Source organism: Zootoca vivipara, chromosome 13 (genome assembly GCF_963506605.1).
Source record: "Zootoca vivipara chromosome 13, rZooViv1.1, whole genome shotgun sequence".
NCBI classification, from domain to species: domain Eukaryota; kingdom Metazoa; phylum Chordata; class Lepidosauria; order Squamata; family Lacertidae; genus Zootoca; species Zootoca vivipara.
The window spans coordinates 8272272-8297479 of NC_083288.1; the positions used below are offsets into that span (position 1 = coordinate 8272272).

Here is a 25208-nt window from a genome sequence, read left to right on the forward strand (position 1 = left end):
AATGAATGTATTTGCAAATGCATTCACTCCAGCTGTATATTTGAATAGCTTGTGTGCATTTTGCCATGTATCCACCAGAGGGTACATGTAATATGAGAAAGAGAGAGATTGTGGTGGTTGATTTATTTCCAGTACAGTCATACCTCAGTTTAAGTACGCTTCGGTGTGAGTACTTCAGTTTAAGTACTCCGCGGACCCGTCTGGAACGAATTAATCCACTTTCCATTACTTTCAATGGGAAAGTTAGCTTCAGGTTAAGTACGCTTCAGGTTAAGTACTCTGCAGACTGTCTGGAATGGATTAATCCACTTTCCATTACTTTCAATGGGAAAGTTTGCTTCAGGTTAAGTATGCTTCAGTTTAAGTACTCGGTGGACTGTCTGGAACGGATTAATCAACTTTCCATTACTTTCAATGGGAAAGTTTGCTTCAGGTTAAATATGCTTCAGGTTAAGTACCTGAAAATGGCCCCCACGACTACAACCCTTCTCGCTCCGGAGCTCTTATTAGAGCCTACCGGAGAGTTGGGGAGTCGGAATTGGGGCGCTGCTGAGCAATCTTCGTCCCCAGAACACTCGATCTGGGGCTCTTTGGGGTGCAGCGTCGCTCTTGCTGCTCTCCCCCCCCTCGCAAAGTCGGGTTGCCTCGGAGCTCGAGACAAACCCCGTCCGGATGGCGCTGGCGCTGGACCAGAAGCTTCAGGTTAAGTACTCTGTGGACTGTCTGGAACGGATTAATCCACTTTCCATTACTTTCAATGGGAAAGTTCGCTTCAGGTTAAGTACGCTTCAGGTTAAGTACAGACTTCCGGAACCAATTGTGTACTTAAACCGAGGTACCACTGTACTACCTATTCCCTAGGATTCACAGGCCTGGTGAATTGTGCACAGAAGATATGCAAGGAAATGTGCTCTTCGTGGTACTTACCTGTTCTGAAATCTTACTTGGTCACGTTAGATTCTAATTTTTAGAATGTGACCAAAAGCAACACAGGATGGGAACCCCACAGAGTATTTTTAGAGCTGAGGAAAAGCATGTCAGAAGACACTCTTCTGAGAAAAATAAGACCATGTCACAGAACTTTCTCTGAATATTCTCCAACAAATGGTGGCCCCCATTTCCCCATCACCAGCACCACCTCCCCACACAATGCTCAGATGAAGTTCAGAACATTGTGGGGAATGCAAAATGGCAACCAGGCTCTCACAACATAGTTGCTGCTGTTGCCACTTCAGAAGCAGCCAAAACCAAACAAACAACACTGTAGGAAAGAGGGTTGGCTACTCACCACTAATGGAAAGTCTTACAGGTCCCCCAACAACAAACAACAAACAACAAACAACAACAACAACAACAACAACAACAACAATCTGTTGGCAAATTTCTCCTCCCCCTGGAGAAATTTGATTAAATGGTCCCTTCCATTTTTCTGCCCACAAAGAAGCATTGAAAATTTCCAGAAGCCATTTGTACACATCTCTAACATTTTTATTTTAAGTGTTTGTTCTGCTAAGGCGTCGCAAAAAATGTTCCTCCTCTTCAAAATGGCAAAATGGGAAGAGTGTTAGCTTAGTCTGGAGACATTCTGACCCCGATTCCCAGGTGGTTTTTAATGGAGACACAGCAGGGTAGCTGCAGCTTGCCTTAGGTTAATATTGAAGAGTGATGAATTAGCTGCCTACCTTGAGTTGGAAAGTTTACTGTAGCTATTGGAAACAAAGAGAAGAGGAAAGCGTAAGATGCACGTGAATAAGTTAGGCGACTATCCTATGCACACCTCCATGGCAGTAAGTCTCACAAAATTCAGTGGGCTTAGCACTTAATTTGCACTTTCAAAAGCAATATGAGAACTTTAATGCAGGTAAACTCGCAGTTATCCAAATTTGACAATGTATTTCCCCAACCAAACATTGTTTACAACAAGGCAAAATTAGGCAAAAGTGTGCATAAAATGAATATATTAGTGAAAGTAACCCATTATTGGGAGAAGAATTTGCTGAATAATTTTCATGAGGATTTTATTTTTTTTAAAAAAACAACATACTGCTGCAGAAATGCAGAGAACTGGGTGTAAGATTGGGAAAAATGAAAACAGAAAGAGCCAAAATCAACACATCCTTCCACTCCTACTTCTGAGTAGTCACATCATGCATGCTTAGAGGGGAAGCTCCGGCGGTGGCAAAACAGCCTAGGTTCACAAGCACCCAGGAAACTGAAATACTTTTATAATGCTTCTCTGCCTAGGACCCTAACAAGAGCCACATATTAGGATTTCAGACAGAAAATGCCCAACAGCAACTCCTACTGCACTCAAACAACCAGAACACCCCATACCCACAAGCAAGGAAAGGAGGCAACACTTGCATCAAAATCATAGAATTGTAGCGTTGGAAGGGACCCTGAGGATCATCTAGTCCAACCCCCCAATGCAGGAATCTCAACTCAAGCACCCATGACAGATGGCCATCCAACCTCTGCTTAAAAACCTCCAACAAAGGAGAGCCCACTACAGTATCTTCCAAGCGAGTCCGTTCCATTGTTGAACAGCTCTTATCATCATAACATTTTTCCTGGTGTTTAGTTAGATTCTCCTTTCTTGTAACTTGAATCCATTGGTTCGAGTCCTATGCCCCCAGAGGCAGGAGAAAACAAGTTTGTTCCATCTACCATGTGACAGCCCTTCAGATATTTTAAGACAGCTATCATGTCATCTCTCAGTTGCCTCTTTTCCAGGCTAAATATACCCAATTCTCTTAACCATTCCTCATAAGCCTTGGTTTCCAGAGCCTTGATCATCTCGGTTGCCCTCCTATGCACATGTTTCAGCTTTTCAATATCTTTCTTCAATTGGGGCACCCAGAACTGGACACAGGACTCCAGGTGTGGTCTGACCAAGGCAGAATAGAGCAGGACTATGACTTCCCTGGACCTGGACACAAGACCTCTTCTATTGATGCAGCCTGATTCTGTCTTCTGTGGCATTACCGTGTTTCTCCAAAAGTAAGACACCGTCTTATATTTATTTTTCCTCAAAAAAAACACAGTGGCTTATTTTCAGGGGATGTCTTATTTTTATTTTTTTAAAGTATGGTACAGTTTAACCTACAAGGTTACACTGCCTATCACTATGGCTTATTTTCGGGGTATGACTTATTTTCGGGCTATGGCTTATTTTCGGAGAAACACGGTATCTATCCCTCCCAGTTTGGTGCCATCTGCAAATTTGCTGAGCATCCCCTCAAGACCTTCATCAAAGTCATTTATGAGGATATTGAACAACAATGGGCCCCGGATAGAACCCTGCGACACCTCCTTTTTCCAGGATGATGAGGAACCATAAGTGAGCACTCTTTGGGTTTGGTCAGTCAACCAGCTATAAATCAATCTAAGTTACCTTGTCCAGCCCACATTTTACCAGCTTCTCCACAGGAATACCATGGGGGACTTTGTCAAAACCCTTACTAAAATCAAGATTCCACCAAAAAAGGAACTGAGATTCATCTGGCATGTCTTGCTTTTGAGAAATCCATGCTGGGTCTTAGTAATCACGGTATCCTTTTCTAAGTGTTCACAGACCAACTGTTACCTGTTCTAGGACCTTTCCTGGTATCAATGCCAAGCTCCCCTGTCGGTGGCTACCCGAGTCTTCTTTTTCCTCCTTTTTGAAGATGAGGACAACATTTGCCCACCTCCAGTCTGCAGAGACCTTACCTGTTCTCCGCAAATTACTGTATATTCCTGCGTATAAGACTACTTTTTAACCCAGGAAAATCTTCTCAAAAGTCGGGGGTCGTCTTATATGCCGGGTCGTATTTCTTATACAGTGAGTATATCCCAAACTCTATATTTTAACTGGAAAAGCTGGGGGTCATCTTATACGCCCAGTCGTCTTATATGCTGGAATATACGGTATAAATCAGGCACCCCCAAACTGCAGCCCTCCAGATGTTTTGGCCTACAACTCCCATGATCCCTAGCTAACAGGACCAGTGGTCAGGGAAGATGGGAATTGTAGTCCAAAACATCTGGAGGGCCGAAGTTTGGGGATGCCTGTTATAAATGATTATAGACAGAAGCTCTGAGATTACACCCCAAGCTCCTTTAATATATGAATTTATTTAAAATAGCTAGGTGTTCCTTTACCACCTCTTTTCCTATCTCAGGCTGCAGTTCCCTCTTTGTATCATTTCACCTTTCTTTAACCCCAAAATCCTTCCTACAGCTTCAAGGAGCCATCTTCCTGGAGACGGTGATGCTACGCGGTGATGAGGGGCACTCTTGGGGAGGAAATTTGTCCCCATTTGTACTATGAAATGTCAAGGTGACAAAGTTGTTCAGAAGAGGATGTGGGAGTTCCCAAATGCTTTCTGGCGGCTAAGCCCCCAGGCACAGCACATTTGCAAGTGACAAAGCTTAGCATTGTGATATGTTTTTTTCATTCTGTAATCTGCCTCTTACAACACGCAAGAAAGGAATGACGGACTCCTGACAACCTGCATTGGATGAGTCAGTCCTCATCCACAGCTTGAAGGGGCTTTTTTTGCTTTTTTTCTCTAAACAGGACACTTCAAACAAAAGAGTGTGGCAGCCAACATAAATCACAGAAAAGAGTTGGCAGCAGTCCTTTGTGTGTGTTTTATAGGTATTTAGATTCTACCAGGCAGGCAGGCATTTACAAAATCCCATGCAAACAATTTATAGCCATGCACAAAACTGGTGCAGGCAACCATTTATCAGGTTTGCAGGCATGCTGTGATTCTGTGGAAGCAGCAATCAGAGCACAGATGCAGATGAAGGATACACAGCTTCCTTGTCTATAAATCTCATAAAAGAAGCAAGTATCTTGCTCTAATGATTGTAAATATATGCTTGAAAAGATTTGGTCAATGAGCAGCCATCTCAGAAGCTAACAGGTTACAGGTAGGTAGCCGTGTTGGTCTGAGTCGAAACAAAATAAATTTTTTTCCTTCAGTAGCACCTTAAAGACCAACTAATTTTTTATTTTGGTATGAGCTTTCGTGTGCATGCACACTTCTTCAGATACACTGAAACAGAAGCAACCAGACCCTTATGTATATTCAGAGGGTGGGGGTGATGGGAATGGGTGATGGGCTGATAGGAGTGGTAAACCTGTTGATGGCTGTTAACGACTGTTAATGACTGCAATTGGTCTTGGGGGGGGAGCAAGGGCTAAGGTGCTAAGGAAAGCTTGATCATGTATAATGAGATAAGAATCCTATGTCTTTGTTCATTCCAGGTGGCTCCATGGTTTTAAGCTTGCTAATGAGTTGCAATTCAGCAACTTCTCTTTCCAGTCTGTTTCTGAAGTTGCTGAATCAACAGGTTTGCCACTCCTATCAGCCCATCACCCATTCCCATCACCCCACCCCACCTGTTTCAGTGTATTTGAAGAAGTGTGCATGCACACGAAAGCTCATACCAAAATAAAAACTTAGTGGGTCTTTAAGGTGCTACTGAAGGAATTTTTTATTTTGTTAGAAGCTAACAGGATTACTGATTTCCAGTAGCTGGGTTTCAGGACCAATAATGTTGGCATTCAGACTTACATGTCTGTTCCAAATTAGCCAACGGAGTATAACCAAGTCTCCAAGTTATTTGGGAGAACTCGGGATGCACCTCATATTTCCTAGCATACTGTATATCCACCAGTGGTTGAATGACAACTCTCTTGTACGTAGAAGCATGCAAATCCATATTGTACTCAAGTCGCCAGGAATATATCATACTGGTTACACCCGCTGCCAAAAAGATCATAATCTTCTTTCACTGCAATTATGGCTAATGATAAGAATATGCCCTGTTGCCATTCTTATCCTAATTCCTAAACTAGTGTCTGGAGGCGTTTCTGGGGTGCAATAGGATGAGCAATCTGAGGTTGAATCCAGGCAAGACAGAGCTCCTTCGAGAAAGAAGATCGCTTGCTCTGGAAGGTTGTTTTCAATTGGGATTACACTCTCCCAATGGATCAAATAGGTAGTTTGGGAATCTGCCTCGTCAGCCTGGGTGGTGGCGGCGATGGCAGGATTACATTTTATCCCTTTAGGCTGGTATGCCAACAGTGGCACCGTCTAGAGAGGTCAGATCTAGTCACAGTTGTACGTGTTCTAGTTAAGTCCACAATGGGTTACTGCAATGCACTCTGCACTTAAAGATGGTTCAGAAAATTCAGGTGTTTTGGAATGTGGCCTACCATATCCTCTTGAAAATTAGGCAGTCCAACTGCTTTTGCTGGCTTTCCCTTGAAAGGGCTTTATTTGTTGTGCTCATTTGTTGCTGTAGGTCTTGGTTAGAATCATAGATTAAACTGATATAGAAATTGCTAAAATGATGACTAATGAACCACAGTGGATGGGAGCCCGAGGGGGCCCCTTTGTAAAATGTGAGAAGAATTTAGAAATAAGCAATTTTTGTTATGTGTTTATTTTCTTTTAGTGTCTTTATTGTAATGTTTTTCTTTATTGTTTGTGTCTTTCTTTGTAAAATATAATAAAATATTTTTTTTTATAAAAAAAGAATAATAGAATCATAGAGTTGGAAGAGACCATAAGGGCCATCCAGTCCAACCCCCTGCCAAGCAGGAAACACCATCAAAGCATTCTTGACATATGGCTGTCAAGCCTCTGCTTAAAGACCTCCAACAGAGGAGACTCCACCACACTTCTTGGCAGCAAGTTCCACTGTCGAACAGCTCTTACTGTCAGGAAGTTCTTCCTAATGTTTAGGTGGAATCTTATGTTTATACTTTGGTTCTGGGATGGATGTCTGTCTTATCGTTGCTGGTTTAATAATTTTCTGAGTTGTAGATATTGTTGCTTTTATGGAAAGTACCTTAAGAGAGCTTGGGCTTGTAAAGGCGGGACAGAAATATCTTAAATAAACAACAGTATTGAATAGCAGAACAGGAGCTAGCAGCAACTAAAAACGTCATGCCCTGAAATCAGCTTACATATGGGTCTTGGCTGAGAGTGAAGACTCACTGTTATTTTGGCCTCTGTGCTACAGGTTTAGTGCCAGAAAGTATAAAGGTAAAATTTGGGGCAATATTCTGTTTGTTAATGCCACTATGGCAGGTCTCACGCCCTTGGGCCTTTGTTTATCCCATACAGTGGTCCCTCGACTTACGAACTTAATCCGTTCCGAATGCACATTCATAGGTCGAAAAGTTCGTAAGTCGAAAAGCGGTTTCCCATTGAAAAAAAATATTCGGAAAAATTCGTAAGTCGAAAAAACTGCATTTAAAATTCGTAAGGCGAGGAAACTGCATTTAAAACCGCCAACGGTTTCTGTTTGGATGTAGAAAAATTCATAAGCGTGCGGCCATTTGTTCCATTCGTAAGTCGAAAACTTCGGATGTCGAGTAATTCGTAAGTCAAGGGACCACTGTATATGTTAAGCAAAGTTGTAAACCAGTATCTACTGTATACAGCCTAGGTTAGACTGAGAAAACTGGAAAACCAGGTCAGTAAAGATAGCAACTGAGTAGCAATCTAGAACCTAGAAATGTGGTCAGATTCATTGCTAGCGGTTGTTGCAAGCTGGGCTCACGTGAACAGCTTTAAACACATTTTGGATAAAAGGGGTGGGCAAGTTGAATTGGTGTTTTATGGTATCGCTGCTTTATAGGATATTATAGTTCCGATGCATTTATGTAGCGTGTGTTTGTGAGCCCCCCAGAGCTACACTGTCAAAGTGCTCAGAGTGCCACCTTCCCTGGTTCCAAGGGGTTCAGGGTATAGGCTGAGGTTCATCATGGTTGCCAGATGTGGGGGGCAGGATGCTAGCTATGGCATGCATATCTCTGAATACCTGCTTGGGCAGTTTTAAATTACTTCTGTTATAATGGCTGCTTGTACTTTCTAAACCAGCGTTTCTCAACCGGTGTTCCGCGGCACACTACTGTGCCGCGAGATGCTGGCTGGTGTGCCGCGACGAGAAGGGCGATTTGCATTGTCACGTCGCTGACCCGCCGGAAAGGAAGCCGGCCGGGTCACGACGCGAGGCGAGCGCCCGCGTCGTGACCCGGCCGGCTTCCTTTCCGGTGGGTAAGTGACAATGCAAATCGCCCTTCTCGTTGCGGCAAAATTTAGAGTCGGCATCCAGCCGGAGGCCAGAGAGGGCGCCGCCGCCTGGGGAGGAGGAGGCAGGCGGGGAAGGCTGCGCAGGGCTTCCCTTCGCCGGGCCAGAGCGGCGGCGGCTGCCTGGGGCAGCTGGGAGGGAGGCGGCGGCAGCTGCGCGCCCGTGTCTGCCCGCCTGGGGTCTGTGCGTGCCGTCTAACGTGTCCCCGCTCGCTCCGCAGGCTCTGCGCCTGGTGGGTCCGCCTGGCTACCGCGCAGCAGTTCTTCAGTGGCATGCTTTACGTCTCCCCTCCAAACTAAACTAAATATAGGGCGGCACAGAGTTGGTGTGCCGCGGGATTTTTTTTCATAGAACAAGTGTGCCGTGGCCCAAAAAAGGCTGAGAAACACTGTTCTAAACCAATTCTATGTGTGGACCACTGGCAATGTATTTTCTGCTGCCCCTTGAGACCTCTCTCTTTTTTTTTTTTTTTAAAAAAGACGGTTCCTAGTTCGTGCTAGCAGTCTAAACTAAAGCACTTCTTTGCAAGTTGACTTGCCTATCTAATTTTTACTTTTTGACAGCTGCTGTGGGATGCACTTTATTCACATTTTACAGGCACTAGACTTTTTGCAGAGCTAAAATGCCATGGATACCCATTTAAAACTCAGCATACTTTGTAGTACAGTGGTGCCTCGCTAGACGAATTTAATTCGTTCCAGGGGTCTTTTCTTATAACGAAAAATTCGTCTAGCGAATCCCATAGGAATGCATTGAAAAAAATTTGAATTTTTTTTTTTGCCCATAAGAACGCATTAATTGAATTTCAATGCATTCCTATGGGAAACCGCGATTCGCTAGACGAATTTTTCATAAAACGAATTCGTCTAGCAAGGCAACCTCCGCTAGAAAAAACCTTTCATTAAGCGGAAATTTCATTAAGCAGGGCATTCGTTAAGCGAGGCACCACTGTATCTTGACCGACAAATATCTTGGCCCTCAGTAAGCTCTGTTCTCCAGCCCACGCACCCAGTACAGCTTCAGAGCTGCAAAAGGAATACTTAAAGAGAGAGTCTTTAAAATGGTCTCCATTGTGCTGTTCAGGCTGCAAATACGTTTGACAAAGAGCCAGCCAGAAGGCAACAAGATTCAAGCGCAGTGCTAAAGCAATACCGTTTCTAGGAACCCCCTTTTGGAACACCGCCCAGATTTTAGTACTTACAATTGCTGATAAGATGTTCACCATTGGCTTTGTTAATCTCTGGAAAATAAGGCAAAAGAGGCGGTCATGTTAGCACAGTCACTTGCATCTCTTTACGTGGATGGGAATGGACTTTCAAGACTCTGCTTGCAAAAACTGAGCTTTTTATTAAGAACTGGATCATAGCAATGGCTTATCTAGTCCAGGATCTCTCTCTCTCTCTCTCTCTCTCTCTCTCTCTCTCTCTCTCTCTCTCTCTCTCTCTCTCTTTAAACTTCTATTTGTACATGCTCTTTTCTTATAATTTCTAACTAAACAAAAATAAACCAAAGGAAAAAAAATCCAATAAACTAAATTATATGAAAACAGACTTCCCGTCATTTCCCGATGTAAGTTACATTTACGAAAATGAATGTACTTATACTTCTTACCTTACTCTTACTATAATTTCTAGTACTTTCTTATAACATTATCATACCATTTCCCCTTGCTTAGTAGTACAGTAGGGGACCCAGGTGGCGCTGTGGGTTAAACCACAGAGTCAAGGACTTGCTGATCAGAAGGTCGGCGGTTCGAATCCTTGCAACGGGGTGAGCCCCCATTGCTCGGTCCCAGCTCCTGCCCACCTAGCAGTTCGAAAGCACATCAAAGTGCAAGTAGATAAATAGGGACCGCTCCAACGGGAAGGTAAACGGCGTTTCCGTGCGCTGCTCTGGTTCGCCACAAGCAGCTTTGTCATGCTGGCCACATGACCCGGAAGCTGTCTGCGGACAAACACTGGCTCCCTCGGCCTATAGAGTGAGATGAGCGTCGCAACCCCAGAGTCGGACACAACTGGACCCGATGGTCAGGGGCCCCTTTACCTTTAGTAGTACAGTGGTGCCTCGCAAGACGAAAGTAATTCGTGCTGTGAGTCGCTTCGTCTAGCGAGATTTATATCTTGCGAAGCGCGGTTTGCCGCGGCCACACACAAAAAACAACTCGCCGAAAAACTTGGTCTTGCGAAGGACCGAAAACATCGCGAAACGCTTTTGTCTTGTGAGTTTTTCGTTGTGCAAGGTACTTGTCTTGCGAGGTACCACTGTATTTAATTTACACAATGGTCATTCAAACGCTGCCATAGATGTTATGTCGCTGTTTATATTTTTGTAGGTATTTCTTGAACATATCCCATTTTTGCGTAAATGATTGTTTTGTGTTTCCCCTTAATCTACCTGTCAATTGAGCCAATTCTGCATAGTCTAAGTTATTAAACTTATTCTCCCATTCCCTTAACTGTTGGTACTTTCCCCCCTTTCCACTTCGATGCAATTAATAACCGGGGAGCGGCTGTTGCATATAAAAAGATTTCTCTTATATTTTTCGGGATATCACTGCCTAAAATTCCAAGTAGAAATGTTTCTGGCTTCTTTGCAAATGTTAATTTAAAGATCTTTTTCATCTAGTCCAGGATCTCAACCAAATACCTCTGGGAAACCCACAACCAGGACATGACATAAATAGCCCCCTTCCCCCTCTTGCTCCCCAAGAACGGGTATTCATAGGCATTCTGACTGTGATAAAGGTAAAGGTAAAGGGACCCCTGACCATTAGGTCCAGTCGTGACCGACTCTGGGGTTGCGGCACTCATCTCGTATTATTGGCCGAGGGAGCCGGCGTACAGCTTCCAGGTCATGTGGCCAGCATCACAAAGCCGCTTCTGGCAAACCAGAGCAGCACACGGAAACACCGTTTACCTTCCTGCTGTAGCAGTCCCTATTTATCTACTTGCACTTTGATGTGCTTTCAAACTGCTAGGTTGGCAGGAGCTGGGACCGAGCAACGGGAGCTCACCCCGTCGCAGGGATTCGAACCGCCGACCTTCTGATCAGCAAGCCCTAGGCTCTGTGGTTTAACCCACAGCGCCACCTGCAGTGGAAGTAAAATAGCCATCAAGATTAGTAGCAGCTGATAGCCTCCATAAATTGATCTAATTGAGCTGGTCTGTGACCGTAAATAAAATTGAATTGAATTGATCTAATCCCCCTTGTAAAGCTGTCCAAGTTAGTGACCATCTCGTGGGAACAAATGTCATAGTTTAATGATGCGGCATGTGAAGAAACCTCTCCTTTTATCTGCTCTGAGTCCCACCGTTCAGCTTCCTGGGATGACCCTGGGTTTTGGTATAAGGATAGAGGGAGGAAAAATTCTTCCTATCCACTTTTCCCACTGTTTGCCCAGGTGGCGCCTTGCAGATCCCAGACCTGTTGCAAAGTGAAACTCCTTGCAAACGTTGGGGAGCTTCCTCAGGCAAAACATTTGAGGTTATTTCAGCGGGAGCCAAAAGAGGTTTCAGAAGACTGGTCTCATCTTCGGGGGCCGGAGCAGTAACAGTTTCGCACATCCGCCATATAATGCAATATCCACAAGGAGCTTGCGCCAATCGTGGTGCGGAACTGTCACCTGCCAATCATGACTGCCTTTTCATTTGTAAGGATAAAGCTATAATCTATTACCGTATTATTCATTCCCAGTGTAGCAATTTGCATAGTGCAACTCGTGCATTTTTTTTAAAAAAAGGGAGGTGTTTGTCACTGCACATATTTAAATCCAAATCATTTATTAATCCAAGACTCTTATGAAAAGACTATGTTAATAAGTCAGCCAGAGTTAATTACCAAATGAATTAGCTAATTCTTTGTTACAGGATGACGGGTTGCCAAGCAACTCTCACCTTTCCTCTGCTCTTCCCAGGCACAGTCTGCACTTTAAAGCTCCAAACACTTAAAAAAATTCTTTGCTCCAAAGCTTTCTCTGCAAAAACCCGAATTGCCATTTGCTGTGCTACAGCTTTAAAGAGCAGTTTTTGTGGGGGGGGGAGCAAAAACAGGTACTCAGACAGGTGGACCTGTGCCTCATAAGTGTGGGACAAAAGTTAAGTGTGGATAAACCCTGAGTCTTCCTTTTAAAATATGATTAAGATGTAGCCCAATGAGGACCACCTCACTAATCATCACACCACTGCTTTTCCATGGTTGGGAGGAACTACAAGACAGAAGTACTGTTTGTGGGGGACAGGAGGCGGGCAGGTGTGGAGGATTCCCTGGTCCTGAATGGGGTAACTGTGCCCCTGAAGGACCAGGTGCGCAGCCTGGGAGTCATTTTGGACTCACAGCTGTCCATGGAGGCACAGGTCAATTTTGTGTCCAGGGCAGCTGTCTATCAGCTCCCTCTGGTACGCAGGCTGAGACCCTACTTGCCTGCAGCCTGCCTCGCCAGAGTGGTGCATGCTCTAGTTATCTCCCGCTTGGACTACTGCAATGCGCTCTACGTGGGGCTACCTTTGAAAGTGACTCGGAAACTACAACTAATCCAGAATGCGGCAGCTAGACTGGTGACTGGGAGCGGCCACCAAGACCACATAACACCAGTCTTGACAGATCTACATTGGCTCTCAGTACGTTTCCAAGCACAATTCAAAGTGTTGGTGCTGACCTTTAAGGCCCTAAACGGCCTCAGCCCAGTATACCTGAAGGAGCGTCTCCACCCCCATTGTTCTGCCCGGACACTGAGGTCCAGTGCCGAGGGCCTTCTGGCGGTTCCCTCGCTACAAGAAGCCAAGTTACAGGGAATCAGACAGAGGGCCTTCTTGGTAGTGGCACCCACCCTATGGAATGCCCTTCCACCAGAGGTCAAAAAGAATAACAATTACCAGACCTTTAGAAGGCATCTTAAGGCAGCCCTGTTTAGGGAAGCTTTTAATGTTTGATGGATTTCTGTAGTTTAATATTCTGTTGGAAGCCGCCCAGAGTGGCTGGGGGAACCCGGCCAGATGGGCGGGGTATAAATAATAAATTATTTTTATTATTATTATATACCACTGTATCTGATTTTTATAAGACATCTGAAGGCAGCCCTGTTTAGGGGAGTTTTTAATATTTGATGTTTCACTGTGTTTAATGCATTTTATTTGTTGGAAGCCGTCCAGAGTGGCTGGGGCAACCCAATCAGATGGGTGGCATATAAATAATATGTTGTTGTTGTTGTTGTTACTACTGTGGAAGAGCATGGCCATGTTCTTGAACAGCTCCAGAGAATTTTGTGGTGGAACCACATGTCCTGTAGGTTAGATCTATCTGTCTCCCACACTGTGTCAGGAAGGAACAGATGATTATACGTTCCATTAAACTTTATGCAGCCCTGTTTAGGGAGGCTTTTAATCTTTAATCGATTATTTTATTCTTCTGTTGGAAGCCGCCCAGAGTGGCTGGGGAAACCCAGCCAGATGGGTGGGGTATAAATATTATTATTATCATTATTATTATTATTATTATTATTATTATTGCCGAAATGCCTAGAAGGTCCACAAGCTCATTTGGTTAGAAGTATTAACTGCTGCTTGCATTTTTCCAGGACTGCTTTTCTAAGCAGGTCCTTGAAGGCACAGTGCACCTCACCCATACTTCTGTCACTAGAGTGGTACCTCGGTTTATGAACACAATTGGTTCCGGAAGTCTGTTCATAAACTGAAGCGAACTTTCCCATTGAAAGTAATGGAAAGTGGATTAATCTGTTCCAGACGGTCCGCGGAGTACTTAAACTGAAGCGTTCATAAACTGAAGCGAACTTTCCCATTGAAAGTAATGGAAAGTGGATTAATCTGTTCCAGACGGGTCTGCGGAGAACTCACCCTGAAGCGTACTTAACCCGAAGCATGGGTGTAATTGGTTCCGGAAGTCTGTTCATAAACTGAAGCGTTCATAAACTGAAGTGAACTTTCCCATTGAAAGTAATGGAAAGTGAATTAATCCGTTCCAGATGGGTCCGTGGCCTTCGTAAACCGAAAATTCGTAAACCGAGGTATTCATAAACCGATGTTCCACTGTAGAGCTGGCTCTGAGACCATCTCAATGTCAATAATGGCGTTGCCCTCTATCACAGACCTGATGACGTTGTGCCAGAAGCACCTTTTCCACTCCATATTACTCATTTGGGGCCTGAGTTAGCCAAACAACCCACTTTTTGATTGGCGGCATTATACAAGGGCCACAGAGGTCCTATAAAGTACCTACGCAATCTAATCTATCAGCTCTGTCTCTCAGTCAAAAATAGATATAATATGTAACCCCCTAGTCCTGTATGATTGCGTAATTCCTGAGCTCAGCCAGCTGGGAGAGCTGATGAAATACAAGGCATGAGCTGGAAGACAGGGATAAACTTGGCAGGCTGGAAACTGTGGTTGGGGCAGAGCTTAGCAGATGGCTCCATAGCAAAAATCAGTGGGGGAAGTTAGTCCACAAGAAGCAAGCAAGGGGAGCAGGTAATAAATTTAGGAGGCAACATCATATGCTTCAGGGCAGAAAGCAGAGAAAGGAAAACATGGTGGGAGGAACCCAGTCAAGATTTTAAAAGGTAATAATGTCTGACACTTGCCCGTGAGCTTGTAAGATGAAAGGTCAATTCTCAAAGGCCATGTTGGCAACCTCAGCCTCTTCAGCAAAAGATCGTTCACACTCATCCAGAGGGCCACTTTCCTATCGGAGGCGATGAACCTAAACACCAGCACCACGTCTGCAAACACTGCATTGTTGTCTTCACTGCAAAGAAAAATAAAGCATCAGACCGCTGAGCCCACAAGCCGGGATATCTTCTACTAGAATTTTCTGCACAGATGATAGGGTTGCCAGACTCAATAGTGGGCAGGACTTTTGTGCCTTTAATTGCCCTGCTCTCTTTTGAGTCTGGAAACCTTAAAGAGAAACCAGCAGACCCTTTGCTTGGAAATTCAACAAAGGGTCTGCTGGTTTCTCTTGAAGGTTTCCAGACTCAAAAGAGAGCAGGGCAATTAAAGGCACAGAAGTCCTGTCCACTATTGAGTCTGGCAACCCTAACAGGTGAGGCTGGCCCAAGACAACGGGGGTGGAAGAAAATGGTTACCAAAATGAGCTGCATTCTGAGAGGAGCTTTGGAAAAGTTAAAAAGGGGTGGGGAAAGAGAAGGGCAATTCAACCACTGGCTGTAAGCCCCACCAAACAATTTTAGCTCCCTGAAAAAGCACTAGAATGGGCCTCCCTTGTGACTGGGGCACAGTGGGGCAGCAATCTGTTCTGAGGAGGTGGGATTTTCAATCAGTCTACTACCACCCCAAAACTGTGTGCTTGCAAGCTTCCATTCATTTTAATACGGTTTGTGCATGATCGCATCTCTCTCTCCCCCACTTGCCATCCTTAGTGGCACCTTGAACCTGAGAAACAGCCACCTCACCCACCCTATTAGTCATAGATCACATGATGCAGATGTAAAAGCCTGGCTCTGTGCGGCCTTATCGGGAGCCCTGGTGAAGCTGTTTCTGCCTCTAGACTCCACCATTTCTCACCTTGGGCATTGCCATGTTCATTCCCCCAGGTGCACTGCACACACACGCAAGCAAGAAGGTGGGAATTTATTCCCATTTCTTGCAAGTCATCTGTTCCCAGCACAGCGAGTCAGGTACAGTTATCTTTATAGACATCTAAAAAGTTATAGAGCTAGGGAATGATTAATGGTTTTAAAATCATTTCACCTAATTTTAAAATCCAGCAGCTGGATTTATAACTGAGAAGAGGGTGGTATTTGTATTTAAATACGCTGTTGGCAAAGCCCAAGGCAAGGCCATTAAAAAAAAAGATCAGGCATCCAATTACACTGGAGAGCAATCAAGTTAATGAGCCCATAACCAACAACCAGTCCGAGGTGTGTGAGAGAAAAGCACAAGACCCACTCCACAGATCATAATGAGCTCTTTGGAAGAAGTGTGGGAATTAATGCTGACGAAAGAAAGCAGGTCTTGGCCCTGTAAGTTGCTACCATGGGGTACTATATAGGAGCTATCCACAAGCTTCTCTGAATTTTTTGGATAAATAACAGTGTAAATGTGGAACACAGTATCATATCTCATCATCATATGAACAGCAGACTCAGAAACTGAGTCGTGATGTGTACATAATCAAAACCGAATGAGTAAGAAACAAAAGGGATGCATCGATATGCTTAGGAGAACGTATACACAGTTCCCTGATGGAAATGGAAATTGCCTCCACCCCCGGGGGTGTAGGAAGGGAGGTGCAGGGGGTGCGGTCCACCCCGGGTGTCATCCCTGAGTTGGGGACAAAATGGCACACCGCGGGGGGTGGCACTTACCGCAGGGCCTGGCTGCAGCGCGCCTGAGCCACGCATCTCTCATGGGAGTGACGCGGTGGGTCAGGGCCCTGCGCTGCCCAAAATGGCAACGTGGGGCTTGCGTCCACCAGGCGGACTCCATGGGCAGTGTGTCTCACCGCCCCCCCTGGGTGGATCACCCCGCCCCCGTCGCTCCAAATGCTAGCCACGCCCCTACTCCTTCCTCATCATCAGATCAATCTGACCAGGGATTGGGGTGGCCATATCCCCTCCTGGCATGGAAGTGCAGCCCCCAAGAATGAATTCAGAAAAAAGGTCCCCCGTTGCTACTAAAGGAGGCCAATTCAGTGTCTAAATTCATCTTGGGCAAGCTGATTTACAGTTAAATTTATTCCGAACTTCACTTTTGGCCATAAAACATTTGCTTTACATACCGTAGATTTACGACTTGCGATTTGATCTTCCTTTTTTTCAACGGAGTACCTTCAAATGCCTGATTAATCTGTTGAAAGGAAGGAAGGAAAAGGATGTTAGGCAAGTGCATCCCAGTACGCCTCAAAGAAATATCACACACATTTGAAAATCTCCGCGTCACAAAATTAATTGAAATAACTTGCAATCTCTGTAAACTTAGCTATTTTTTTAAAAAATCATCGTCGTGTGGTGTTTGTCATGCTGTACAGCGCAGGTGGCGCTGTGGTCTAAACCACTTAGCCTCTTGGGCTTGCTGATCAGAAGGTTGGCGGTTCGAATCCCCACAATGGCGTGAGCTCCCATTGCTCGATCCCAGCTCCTGCCAACCTAGCAGTTCAAAAGCATGCCAAAAAGTGCAAGTAGATAAATAGGTACCGCTCCAAGCGGGAAGGTAAACGGCATTTCCGTGCGCTGCTCTAGTTCGGCAGAAGCGGCTTAGTCATGCTGGCCACATGACCTGGAAGCTGTACGCCAGCTCCCTTGGCTTGTAAAGCGAGATGAGTGCCACAACCCCAGAGTCGGTCACAACTGGACCTAATGGTCAGCGGTCCCTTTACTTTTACTTTTTATTTCACAATTTACAAAGAAGGTTTAGGGTTTATGGGTGCTTTTTTAAGGATAGTAACATATGGCTGGTAAATAAAATAAAACAGCTGAGAGAAAAAGAATACTCCATGATCCCGCTAAAATTATGGCCAGGCTTACAAGAATAGCCCTTGCTAACTCTGCATCAGATTCTAGATTGCTTTGCCTAGGCAATCTGGTTTATTCCTCATGTCTCCCCAGCTTTCGTCAGTTATTTTTTCTTTTTGCACAAAAAGTGGCGTTTAGAATGAGGGAGGGAGAAAGGAAGCAAGCCATTCTCACTTACCATAGTCTCAATGGTGGAGCTCAGGTCTCTAAATTCTGTTGAGGTCTGTTTTTGCAAACTCGGTTGGTACGGCACATTACTGATTCTAAAGGAAGCATTGTAAAAGAACAACTTCTGATCTGCAGCAAAGGAAGAGGGGGGGATACATTAAACAATGCTCATCTTCTCTTTTCTTCACCCCATGTTATCTACAAGATCGTGGCGCAGAGGTGAGGAGTCCCTGACAAAGGTGCTCGGGGCTTAGAAGGCCTTGGGGAAGGCATCCCCAAACTCACCCCTCCAGATGTTTTGGGACTACAATTCCCATCATCCCTGACCACTGGTCCTGTTGGCTAGGGATGATGGAAGTTGTAGTCCCAAAACATCTGGAGGGCCGAGTTTGGGAATGCCTGCTTTGGGGTTTTCGGCAATCCAGTGTGAGAAGCAGCAAGATGCATTTTAACTCTCGAAACAGAGCGCTTTCATATCTCTCTCTGCAGAGAAGGGAGAGTAGCGAAGTGGCTGCCCCCTGCTCTTCATTTGCCCAGAAATATGTACGGTGCCCCAGGCTGCATACATACACCATACATTTAAAGCACATTTATTTGTCCATAAAAAATATTTGTTTACCGCTATTCATAAAAAAAGTATCACAGCAGTTTACAGTAATAACCCATACAACCATACAATAAAAGCATAGACAAAAAGTTACAATCAGAAATCAGCTAATTGTCGTGGGAAGTTCATTGCCTGCATAGACCTGGTGGAATAAAAAAGTTTTCCGCAGGCATTTCAAGTTGGCACAGAAGGTGCCTACTTGAGTCTCCATTGGCAGAATATTTCATAATACTGAACTGATGACACTAAAGGTTTGGTTTTTGGTCAGATGAGACTGACGCACTGAGCAAACCAGGATGTTCTTGCAAATGATCTCAGACTGAAATGCCCAGGTGTCAAAAAAGGTTATGTATGCTACTACTGTGACTCGTGTTTTCTTAGCCCCAAAATGGAAAGCGAGCAGAGTCCCAACCAAAGAAGAATGGAAACTTAAGTTGACAGGATATGTACAACTTGCAGACTTAACATATAGAATAAGAGAACAAGAAGAACATACGTTTAAAGAACATTGAAAAACGTTTATTGAATACAGTATATGGGAAATAATAGTATACAGCTGAAAACGCTGTCAGCATTCAGATAAATTCAACAGTGTAAATAAGTTTTGGTGGATGCAATAATGGAATACTGAATGGCACAGTTTTTGTAAAATATGCAGGGATTTATGATATGTAAAGCAATGACAAACCTAGATAGCATCTTAAAAACCAGAGACATCACCTTGCCTACAAAGGTCCGTATAGTTAAAGCTATGGTTTTCCCAGTAGGGATGTATGGAAGTGAGAGCTGGACCATAAAGAAGGCTGATCGCCGAAGAATTGATGCTTTTGAATCATTGATGCTTTTGAAGCTGGAGGAGACTCTTGAGAAGATCAAACCTATCCATTCTGAAGGAAGAAGATCAAACCTATCCATTCTGAAGGAAGAAGATCAAACCTATCCATTCTGAAGGAAGAAGATCAAACCTATCCATTCTGAAGGAAGAAGATCAAACCTATCCATTCTGAAGGAAGAAGATCAAACCTATCCATTCTGAAGGAAATCAGCCCTGAGTGCTCACTGGAAGGACAGATCCTGAAGCTGAGGCTCCAATACTTTGGCCACCTCATGAGATGAGAAGACTGCCTGGAAAAGACCCTGATGCTGGGAAAGATTGAGGGCACTAGGAGAAGGGGACGACAGAGGACAAGATGGTTGGACAGTGTTCTCGAAGCTACGAACATGAGTTTGACCAAACTGCGGGAGGCAGTGCAAGACAGGAGTGCCTGGCGTGCTCTGGTCCATGGGGTCACAAAGAGTCAGACACGACTAAACGACTCAACAACAACAACAACAACAACAACATCAACAACAAAATGAACAATGGAAAGAGAAGGAGGAAAGTCATTGATATCTTAAGGATGTAAAATGAATTTTTAAAATTGTAAAACAGTGTATCTACCTACCTACCTACCTATCATCTACCATATCTATCTATCTATCCATCTATCTATCATCTATATATATCTATCTATCTCACAATGGTTCTCAGCCAGATGCCCCCATAAACAGTCTGGCTGATTCACTCTGAACCAGCTGGAGTTTCTGAACTGGGTCCAAGGGCAGCCCCACATAGAGCACATTGCCGTAGTCCAGCCTCAAGGTTGCTAACACAAGGACTACAATGGCCAGGCTATCCCTTTCCAGGAACAGCCATAGTTGGTGAACCAGACAGAGCTGGTAAAAGAGCTGGTAAAAGGCACTCCTAGCAACACTTGGGCCTCTAGTGACAAAGACGTATCCAGGAGTATCCCCAAGCTATGCATTTGCTCCTTCAGAGGCACTGCGACCCATACAGCACATGATTTTTAAATTTATTTTAATCTTTTATCTTTTTTGCTGCTAGCCAGAGATTATGTTCGGCAATTGGTCTATTTTTCAATTTGCTGCATCAGTGGCTGTTTCTGACTGGGCATAACAGCATTCGTTTTTTAACCCTTATTGTGCTGGGTTTTTGGCGCTTTTGGCGTTTTTTAACCCTTATTGTGCTGGTTTTTTTGGCGCAATGTCGGTGCTGCACATTAGTTCCAGCGAATGTATTATTTGTCATTTATTTCTGTTCTCTCCCCCCCCAAAAGCTCAGCAGCTTCGCCCCCCCCAAAAGCAAAGCAACTTTTGTGCAATGCCCCCCTCCCAAAAAAAGCTCCAAAATCTTGGTCAGCAGCTCCCCCCAGAAAAGCTCAACAACTTTGGGCATCCCCCCCCAAAAAAAACTCAACGAAAATCTCAACAACTCTGGGCCCTTTGCGATAAATAAGTGGGTTTTGGTTTGCAGTTTGAGCACTCAGTCTCTAAAAGGTTCGCCACCACTGGCGTATGGAGACACTGCGCTCCAAAATTCCTCATGACCACTCCCAATGGCTTCATATAGATGTAAAACAGCACTGGGGAGACGACAGCACCCTGCAGAACCTCAAAGCACACGCTTGTGCATGCCATATGCCCTGGGCGAGAGGTTGTCTTGATCACAAAGCCTGGTTGAGACCATTTTGACAGTAGAAAAGCTTGAAAATAGAGAGCAGTTCAGACCAGACGGATTGTTAACAACGGATGCACTCACCGTATACCAAAAAATAAACAAGCAGGCCAACAACAAGGGCTACGATTGCAAACGCTGCTAGGACAATCAGCGCAATCATCCAAGGCTCCAGGTATCTCGTTCTTGTTTCCGTCCTAGCCATTCTGAGAGAAGTGGGCAAAAATGAGAGAATTAAAGGTGAAACCACAGAGTGGGGAGATTGGCACCCCTCCACGATGAAGTAAGAGATTAATAGCATGAGTTTTCAATCATGTTTTAAATGCCCACTATGTTTGCAGACAGGGCTACTTGTAAACCGTTATCTTAGAATTCAGTAAGTACATTAAAAAGGTCTCCCATGCAATGAATTATCTGCCCATGAAAACTTAAGTGAAATGGCTATCACTTTCACTTAGATCCTATGAGCTTTCAAAGCCCTTATGCAAGTCATGATCACATGAGGGGGAGAGCAGGGTCTCACCACACATTGCTGGTTCCAGATATACATCTCGTCCCCTCACTGTTCATGAATTGCGTCCCCTCGCTGTTCATGAATTGGGGGATGGGAGCACGTACATGAAAGGGGGGCTGCTCTGCATTTCTTATTCAGAACCTCTGTGTTCAGAGTAGGGTCCTTATGTTTGCAGAGTAGGCTCCCCTCTATAGACATGTCCTCCCCCAGTTGTCAGGGGGTGGAGGGCCCACAGCTAAGCCATGGTATAGGACAGGCATCCCCAAACTGCGGCTCTCCAGATGTTTTGGCCTACAACTCCCATGATCCCTAGCTAACAGGACCAGTGGTCGGGGAAGATGGGAATTGTAGTCCAAAACATCTGGAGGGCTGAAGTTTGGGGATGCCTGGTATAGGACCAGCAGAGGCAGCCCTTTTCTCTCCCATACATGACTGTTAATTGTCCGAGCAAACATGTGTCTCCAGTTACCAAGAATGTCCCTTTTGTTTTCTTGCTCTTTTGCCTTTGTGTGAATTTTTTATTAAAAAAATAAAAGTAACATGCACCCATTCTGAGAGGTTCCTTCCATGCATTCCACCCTCTCCATCATATTTCCCCCACCAGATAGACGTCTACTGTGAGTTCAATTGTTAAGCATTATTACATTAAAAGAAAAATATTCAAATCTCTACTAGGAAACTAGTAGAGGAGACTGAGAATCAGTACAGGAATGCAAATGTGAATTATGTGGGGTGGGGTTGTCTTGGAATTCAAGTGAGTGAGAAGGCTAGTCCTGTGCTTGGTAGTGTGTTGGTGGTTGGAGATGAATCATGAATGGACCAAGAAAGGAGAAAGGAGATCAGACAGCTGTGGGCTGTGAAGCCCTCTCTGAGCCTGGGGCTCCCTGCTTGGCCTATTAGTTATGTATCTTAGTAGTACTAGTGGATTAATGTAAAATCAGTCAATGCTGGTAAGACATGTGATGCCAAGAATTCTGGATGAACATAGTGACCTGGCATGAGTGAGAGGTTTGCCTTGCTCAATTTTCCCCAACAAGTATTGTCGCACAGTATTAGACAAGGCTCGATGGGCTGAGAGAAGAGTTTACCACAATCCCATCTCCTTCACCAGATTTCTGCCCCGAAACCTTTCTGTACCTGGTGCTGAGAAGAAGAAGAAGAAGAAGAAGAAGAAGAAGAAGAAGAAGAAGAAGAAGAAGAAGAAGAAGAAGAAGAAGAAGAAGAAGAAGAGTAGTAGTAATAGTAGTAGTAGTAGTAGTAGTAGTAGTAGTAGTAGTAGTAGTAGTAGTTTGGATTTGATATCCCGCTTTATCACTACCTGAATGAGTCTCAAAGTGGCTAACATTCTCCTTTCCCTTCCTCCCTCACAACAAACACTCTGTGAGGTGGGTGGGGCTGAGAGACTTCAGAGAAGTGTGACTAGCCCAAGGTCACCCAGCAGCTGCATGTGGAGGAGGAGCGGGGAAGCGAACCCGGTTCACCAGATTACGAGTCTACCGCTCTTAACCACTACACCACACTGGCTGTCTTGAGACAAGATAGACATTCTCTTAGGATGCCATCTGTTCCACTGCGAACAGTTTCTGTGTCTGAGCTGATGGAGATAGTTTGAGGGTGCTGTTGGAAGAACCTAGACTGGCTGATTTGAGGGAACCTCATCTATGACAAGGCTCCCTCTGTCAGGATTTCATGGCCTCCATTGCAACCATGGGTCTGTCTCAGATCATCTCATCTGATCTTACACATTCGGCAGGTCACATCCTTGATTTGGTGCTTTGTACTGGACAGGAGGGAGGTGATCTGAGATTTTGACTCAGGAACATAGATATGCTTCATTGGCATGGCCAGATCATCATTTGGTGATGTGTGGCCCATTAGCATCCTCAAAATTCTGCAGGGGATAAGGGACCAATTTCAGTAGTCAACCCTTAGACTGATGGATCCAAATGGTTTTCAGATGACTCTGGGGGATATTTCTACTGGTGTGCTGTACAGTTCAGCTGATGTCCTAGTTTGGCCACAATCATCCATACTGTAGCAACACCCAGATTGGATGACTATAATGTACCTTGAGAGTGGGACTGTCTAAGAAAAGTGCTTGGAAATGTCTCTTGCTCCAGAATGCAGGCATCAACCAGAAAATTGAGTAAAACTAGGGCTATGGACATATTACCTTACCTTCTACTCTTGAAGGGCTATCAAGGGACAGTTCTCCACGTGAAGCAGTCCTCTGTTTGAAGCGCTTTCCGGTCTAAGTCTGGTTTAAAGATAAAGAGCTTGAAGACGGGACAGCAGAAGGGGCCTTGAAGTTGTGCATCATGAGTCGGCACCTGGACAACAAACAAAGCAGCTCATCTGGTCACAGTCTTCTCCACTATTATGGGATGCCTTTTACTTCTATTTAAATGACTGCAAGCGTTTTGTTTTTTTAATTTACATCAATAGATTAGCACATATACGATTAATGCAAATCCGTGTCCTCTTTTCCCCTCCTCTTTGTGACGCATCGCCTAATTTTTGGCACTGTCTAATGCAGCTGCCCTTACAGACCCATTGTTAAAATCGTGCTTATGGAAGACAATCTTACTCGGCTATGAGTGATCACCAAAGAAGACGACAATGACTGGGTGAGCAGAAGAGAATCCAGGCAAGGCAATGGTGCTAACTCCAAGAATATGCTGTCAACAATTTCAGTGGTTAGGTCATTTCACTGTAATTGGCATATAAATCTGTTGTTAGGTGAAGAACATTAAGGAATCTGGGCTCCTAGCTTTGACTAGGAAAACAGCCAGGTAGCCTCTTCCCAGAGTACCCTGCATCAGATATTAATTATTTTCCATGGCATAATGAGCCCCAACCCCCTTGGGAGCACGTCCCACCCTGGGCAGCGCGGGCATATGCTCTGCCGCTGGGAAGGACAGCATGAAAGCCTCACCCTGGTTTGCTCCTCCTTGGGGGCAGGATGAGGAGAGGGAGCGAGGAGGAAAAAGGAAAGGGAGGAACCGAGGGAAGAGAGGGAGAAGGAGAGGGAGAGGGAGAGGGAGAGGGAGAGGGAGAGGGAGGGAGGGAGGGAGGGAGGGAGGGAGGGAGGGAGAGAGAGAGAGAGAGAGAGAGAGAGAGAGAGAGAGAGAGAGAGAGAGAGAGAGAGAGAGAGAGAACGCAGCAGGAGCAGCAGCATGGGATTAGGGGAAATACAGGACAAACTGTGTTCTGTATTGAATCAATACAGGACATAGCATTCTTTGCACTGAAAAAAGGGACAATCCTGTACAGTCATACCTCGGTTTAAGTACGCTTCGGTTTGAGTACTTTCAGTTTAAGTACTCCGCGGACCCGCCTGGAACGGATTAATCCACTTTCCATTACTTTCAAAGGGAAAGTTCGTTTCAGGTTAAGTTCGCTTCAGGTTAAGTACGCTTCAGGTTAAGTACGGACTTCCAGAACCAATTACACTCATACTTTGGGTTAAGTACGCTTCAGGCTGAGTACTCTGCGGACCTGTCTGGAACAGATTAATCCACTTTCCATTACTTTCAATGGGAAAGTTCACTTCAGGTTAAGTACGCTTCAGTTTAAGTACTCCGCGGACCGGCTGGAACGGATTAATCCACTTTCCATTACTTTTAATGGGAAAGTTCGCTTCAGGTTAAGTACAGACTTCCGGAATCAATTGTGTTATACAATTGTTATTATACAAGGCGGTTGGCAACCCTAGCGGCAGGCAAAGGCAACACAGCTAAGACCCATGCTTTTTAGGCGCAGAACAAGTGGAAGTGTGAACAATACAACCTGGATACAACCTGTTCTCATTTGTTTATGTGTG

General features: G+C 44.8%; 1 protein-coding gene across 1 annotated transcript in view; it reads right to left on the reverse strand.

The window, feature by feature from the left end:
* Positions 1–21076, reverse strand: part of LOC118095109 (transmembrane protease serine 11A-like) — a 28969-nt gene extending 7893 nt beyond the window's left edge. The window contains exons 1-5 of the mRNA XM_035136091.2: positions 20956–21076; positions 17760–17878; positions 16849–16916; positions 14690–14853; positions 9299–9337 (exon numbers count right to left, since the gene is read on the reverse strand). Coding sequence (XP_034991982.2) covers positions 9299–9337; positions 14690–14853; positions 16849–16916; positions 17760–17878; positions 20956–21076 — 511 coding nt within the window. The remainder of the gene's footprint in view (positions 1–9298; positions 9338–14689; positions 14854–16848; positions 16917–17759; positions 17879–20955) is intronic.
* Positions 21077–25208: the final 4132 nt, after the last annotated feature.